At 34.6% G+C, this 6,283-nt stretch overlaps 1 protein-coding gene across 1 annotated transcript; it reads right to left on the reverse strand.

Annotated features, from left to right (window-relative positions):
• Nucleotides 1-1,681: 1,681 nt before the first annotated feature.
• On the reverse strand, nucleotides 1,682-3,946 carry LOC133824818 (uncharacterized). The gene has a single exon (XM_062257792.1). It carries the CDS (start codon nucleotides 3,895-3,897, stop codon nucleotides 2,053-2,055), a length of 1,845 nt encoding a protein of 614 aa, XP_062113776.1. The 5' UTR covers nucleotides 3,898-3,946; the 3' UTR covers nucleotides 1,682-2,052.
• Between the last annotated feature and the right edge of the window lie 2,337 nt (nucleotides 3,947-6,283).

Below are 6,283 nucleotides of genomic sequence, written 5' to 3' on the forward strand. Positions count from 1 at the left end.
TATTATGGAATGTCGCTAATCAATTATAGGGTATCACCTCATGTGGTATTGAACACATTAAAGTATCAAATGACAACATTCATTATTATTTGCAATTGCTATTGTTTAAGGGTTTATATATTTTTGAACCCTGTGTTTTGTCACATTACTTGTTTGGACTCTATGGTTTGACAAATTACTTTTTGGACTCTATGTTTTGTAAAATGGTTCAAATAGATAAACCTGATTTTGGCCAAAGTTTTCTCAACTGAAATCACAAATAATTCATCAAACTAACAATTCAGAACAAAAATAAATTCATTCTTCTTAAAAACTGTGTTGTAATATTCATTTTTTTCTTCATCAAAATTAAATTTAGAGATCTATTTGAACTATTTTATAAAATTTAGGGTAAAAAATAAAATTTTTTTAAAATACAAAATCCAAACTGGTATTCGATAAAAATGTGCAAAAATGTATAATTTTTTTTTAATAAATTAAATCTCAATTTAATATTTTCTTACTCTATTAGCAAAAGACTACTTATATGTTAGATGAGACATTTACTTTAGGCTACTATGGACATTGACAATTAATGACAAAAAAAAATCATAAATAAAAATCACTCTATATAGTCAATTTCTTAGATAACGGTATAAGTGTTTTTTATGATTTTATGTTGAAGATTGGTTAACCTATACCTACCTAGTAAATAGGTGTTTTATAATTCAATTTGAAAATAACAAAGAGTACATTTTATATTTTATGTTTGATGATGTGCTTGGCTAGTAGGGACAAGAAGCCTATTGAATTTATTTATTTTTTCTCCAAAAAAAATAAAAAATAAAAAAGATTGGTGGTATACTCAAGCAAGTCTAGTGCCATTTCAAAAATTTATTGGTACCACATATGGAAAAAAGAGAAATTGTCTCATGTTTCATTTGATCATCAACTTCATAAGAAAAGACACTAAAAAATAATAATTTCAATCTTAATTTGGTCAATGGAATTCGACTTTTAAATAATCATTGAAAAAGTCATATTAGGTTTCTATCTTAAGTAAGATATATGGCAAAAAATATGAGGTATGGGTTACTAATTTATAAGATTTTATAAAAAAGAATGTTAGTGTGGAGTTTTGTGATAAAAATGATTGTTAACTCAAGACACTTTGATTGGATATATGTAGACTTAGAGAACTTAATTATACTTAAGTTTAAGCTCATATATATATATATATATAACTCATTATTATACCACAAGATACTTAAAATATTTACCTATATCATAATTTAAGTTAAACTATCATATTTATTAAAACTTAGAGGTACTGATAGCAACATGTATTGTATTTATAATTGCATATTTTGACGTACATATTAGTACTCTTTTTTTTTAGTTAACATTCTCATCAAAACTCATTTTTAACACATCTCAATTAATTTTTAAAAAAAAATACAAATTCAAGAAACTAAAAATCATAATTAAAAGTTGATTCTGATTCTTGTATGATTATGCACAACATTATGGTACAAATACATAAAAATTTATTCTATCACCTGAAAAGCATGATCATTGCTGATCTCCATTAGAGAAACATCATAATAATTGAGGCATTTTAGTTTCATTCATGGATCGAAATTGTATGATATCAACCAAAATGTTATTATTTAATAATAATAATAATAAAAAGAAGAAGAAGAAAATTAAATATTAATACATAACAGACACAAATATTCCACAAACCCAACAAAAACATTAAAAGCACAAACTCTAACATAAAAAAAACAAAACAAAACACATAACATGACCACCATGGAAAATAATGTCTACTACTTATTATATAAACAAATATAAAAGAGTTAAAATAAATAAAATTTGAATAAAACAAGAATACGATGAGAGAGAAAGAGAGAGAGAGAGAGTGGTTTAATGGAATGGATAGGGGCCTTTGGTGGCCATGCAGCCATGCACACTACATGTTTGTGAAATGTCCACAAAAAGAGCCTAACTCCAAGTCCAACTGTTGCCAAAAGCAAACACACAGCCGAGCTGTGTGAGTCCCCATTTTCATCAACCTTTGTGGCCCACCGCCCACATGGCCCTTCCATGCTCTCCTCCGCCACCACCACCCGGCCCCGGTCTCGACATCGGCCGCGGGCCCGGTCCCACGCTAACCGCCTTCTCACACCTACAGCTCATCAGCAACCCATTGCCAGAAGATTTCCTCCTATTCTTCTCCGTCTCCGCCGCATGCGGCGGCACCGGCGACAAGTATTCGCCGTAGTCCGCCTCGGACGCGTTCGCTCTGTCGAACCCCTCCGCCGTGGTCACGCTCCAATCTATGCTGGCCTCGCTTGGCTCGTAGCCATAATCGGCTCCCGGTGCTGCATCCTCTAGACTTGTCCGGCGGTGGTATAATCCGGCCATGACGGTGGAGTTCGGAGCGAACCTCCGTAGCCCCGCCGCTTCTTCGAGGGTGTCCCGTCGTTGGCGGTGGTAGAGGAACATCGAAGGGTGGGCTGCGGTTGTCGCTGTGGATGTCGTTGTTGTTGTTGTTGTTGCTGTCGTTTGAGTCGAAAAGCTTTCGATTTCGAAAAGGTCTGAGCTGGCGTCGCTTGCTCCGTCGTCTACGTCGGTTGTGTTGTTTATAACTGTGGTGTTGTTGGTTCTCGCTCTCGATGTGGGACTTGTTGTCTGGAACGTGAAATTATTAGTTGGCTGAATCTGAAGCTGATGATGAGAACGATGAGTTTTTCGATTACTGTGCGATGGTGGACTGAAAATCTCGAGTGAGTCCCGAGCTGGATCTTCAGGAATGGGATTAATACCACTCGACGCCATTGAAACTGGGTCTTTAAGCAGAGTCATTTTGATTATCGGAGACGAAGAAGACGATGAGTTCAGAATAGGGAACGTAAACCCGCCGGTTGATGATCTTCCATGCAAGACCTTCAACTTTAGAGGATCATCATCATCATCATCATCACCACCATTATTAACATGATCATTAGTACTACTATTCCTGCTCATTTCCCTGGCGGAAGACGGCGAGAGAGACCTCGTTATCGTATCACTACCGCGAGAGTTTCGTGATGAGTTTCGTCGACTTTGATGATGATGATGAGCATTGCCCCAAGTCTCTTCAAAACTGCTAGTGTTACCAATCGTACCAGATCTAATCTCCGCCATTGTTGACTTGATACTACCATTAGTAGAACCAGAACCAGAACCAGAACCACCTCTGACCACATGGCCATGCACTGAAGACGACGGTGGTAACACTATTTGTGGTATCGGAAAATGGCTTTCCGATATCGTCCGAACCGATTTCTCCTTCACCTGAACCGATTTCTTGCACGAACAAGGGCACTTCCTCCTCAGATTAAGCCACCTGACACCCGAAAACGGCGTCGTTGCAGCTGCTACCGCCGTCGTCGTAGTTGCCCTTTTATCAGCAGAAGAAGAAAGAGCAGGGTTTCGTAGAGAAACAGCCACGGAGCCAGGAGGAGCCGAGAGAAGACCGGTCTGACTATTCCAGCTGGCTTCGGAGGAGGCGGTGGGGGTGGCGGCTGACCGGAAAGAGCGGTTCTTCATGTATGAGTTTCGGTGCGTATTACTATTATTATTATTACTACTGGAGTAGCTATCGATGGAGGAAGAGGCTGAGGAGAATCTGGAAGCTTCGACGAGGAGAACGTTGTCGAGAGGAGAAACTCGGTTTCCTCCTCCGCTGACGCCGCCGCCGCCGCCGCCATTGACGACGGAGGTAGATTTGTGAGGTTGGAGAAGGTTGAGGTCGTTGAAGTACTTCTGGGCATCGAATATGCTTATCTCAGTTGGGTCGTCCATGGCCACTAGTACTGATGATGAGTTGGTAGTGAGTGAAGAAGTTGATCTCTCCATCATCGTCATCATCGTGATCTTTTTGATCACTTTTCTGATTCAGAAAGCTGAATGAACTTATATTATATATATACATAGTGTGTTTATATATATATATGTATGTATGTGTGTATAGTATAGTATAGTATAGTATAGTGTAATAAGATGTTGTATAAAAGTCACGTACATAACATAGCAAAGGAGATGATAGAAAAAGATGGTATTGAGACGTGGCTCAATATAAGCCACTTATTCATGGCTATGTTATGACCCTATATTTATATATATGTGCACATGTAATTATAATAATAATAATAATAATAATAATAATAATAATAATAATAGATTATGTGGTAGGGGAGTATTTTGGATAAATTGTAATTTTTTTTTTATAAATAAGGCCACATATGTTGTAATTAAGGTTTATATTTCCTACTACTTGTATTTGGTAAAATTGTTCAAATATATCGTTAAATTTAATTTTGGTGAAAAAAAATTGAAAATGCCTTATTATACAAAATGATTGTGTTTTTATTATGAATTATTAGTTGTGTGAATTATTTGTGAAATCGAGTCTAAGTGTCTATTTGAACAATTTTACAAAATATATAGTTTAATCAAGTTATGAGATAAATACACAATGTCTAAAAAAGTATAAACTCTTGTAATTATTACAAATTTTCTAGAGATTTTTCATAAAATTCTAAATAATTTATAGTTTGAAAAATATGGTTCAAATAGTTTTCTATTGTATGAGTGCATGTAACATTTTTATATGAGCAATGTTTGAATATTGGTTTCGGTATGATAAATTATTTAGAATTTTTCAAAAATTTATGAGAGGTCTGTTATAACTACAATATATATAGAGGTATTTGGTATGGCGTTTGAGTTTGTGTGAATAGAGTTAGAAGGATTTAGATTAAGATAATATATGATATTCAAGCGTTTAAATGAGTTATAATTACCCTCAAATCAAGTTAAAAAGTAGGATTTATTTGGAAACACAAACTTCCAAATCATTAAAAATAAAATTATTAAATATGAGTTAAATTTGACATTCTCGTTCTGGCCAAACTAAACCCCATATCAAACACTCCAATAAAAATTATAATTTATTTACGTACCCAAAAAAATCCTACATAGGAGGGTTTCCCTACCGCAAAATCATCACTAAATAGTGAATCTACTATTATTTATACTAGTATTTAATACGTCTCTTTCAAGGGAAAAAAAATGTTAACATATGTGGTTTCACATTATACTTAGGGGGTGTTTGGTAGGGGTAAAGTAAATGTGGAAATAAGAATCTAAATTCTTTTCTATATTTGGTTCAAATTTTAAGGAGGTAAAGTTAATAATTTGTGTAAGCACCACATGTATTTTAAGGGTAAAGCAAATCATTTTGTACACAATAGTTTAATATTAGCTCCATCCTAAGTCTCTCTACACTTTCTAAAGCAACTCTACTACTCAAAACAAACACCCACTTATAAGGTGCTATTGGAGTGATGAATAGTGTGATATACATATTATATATCTCAATCGGGTTGGATTTATATAAATAGAAGGAACGGTAAATATCTCTTCTATATAAAAGTGCGTAGATAAAGATTTTTTTTTTGTTTTAACGGTTTTTTATTTTTTTCCGTTAACTTTAATAGAATATTCTATATATAATAGAATATTATTATATTTAACTGTAGATTGTAAACATACACTACAACATAAATGATTATATGAGGCGGAGGCTTCCGCTGGTAATAATAGGGTATTCCGCCGGTAATACATATTACCGGCGGGGGTCCGCCGGTAATAATCTGCCGGTAATACTCAGTCGGTGATTAGGAGTATTACCGGCGGACTGACACCCCGCCGGTATTCTATTAATACTGGCGGATTAATAGGGGCGAGACTCCGCCGGTATAAAAGAATAGTCAACCTTGTTTGACTTATTTAATACCAGCAGTCCCGCCCCTAATAATATGTCGCTAATAAATAAACATAATTTAAGGAACAAAAAAATAAAATAATAACTCCATTAAAGTAGGAAACAACTTATAAAAACACAAACAAAATTTAAAAAATATAAAATCCAGAAACAAATCTCATTAAAATAATTTATTAAACAACACAATAAACTTAAGAACATCATAAATCTGAAATATGTGAAATCTGAAACATATACCATAAAAAAAAAATTCCTAAAACAACATAACAAACTTAAGAACATCAAAAATCTGAAAACTGTCATGAAATCCATGCCGTGTTCAAACCCCATCAGTAGCCAAACTCTCTGTCATGGTCAAACCCACGAACCTCACAGCCCCACTATGAACCACCACCACCTAAATATTAGAAAAACCAGTTAGAGAGAGATAGGTAGAGTGTGTGTGAAAGAGAGATATAAAGAGAGACT

The sequence above is a fragment of the Humulus lupulus genome, chromosome 3 (assembly GCF_963169125.1).
Source record: "Humulus lupulus chromosome 3, drHumLupu1.1, whole genome shotgun sequence".
NCBI classification, from domain to species: Eukaryota; Viridiplantae; Streptophyta; class Magnoliopsida; order Rosales; family Cannabaceae; genus Humulus; species Humulus lupulus.

Coding starts and splice junctions, on each gene's coding strand:
- LOC133824818 (XM_062257792.1), bottom strand. CDS start 3,897: ATGATGACGATGATGGAGAGATCAACTTCTTCACTCACTACCAACTCA.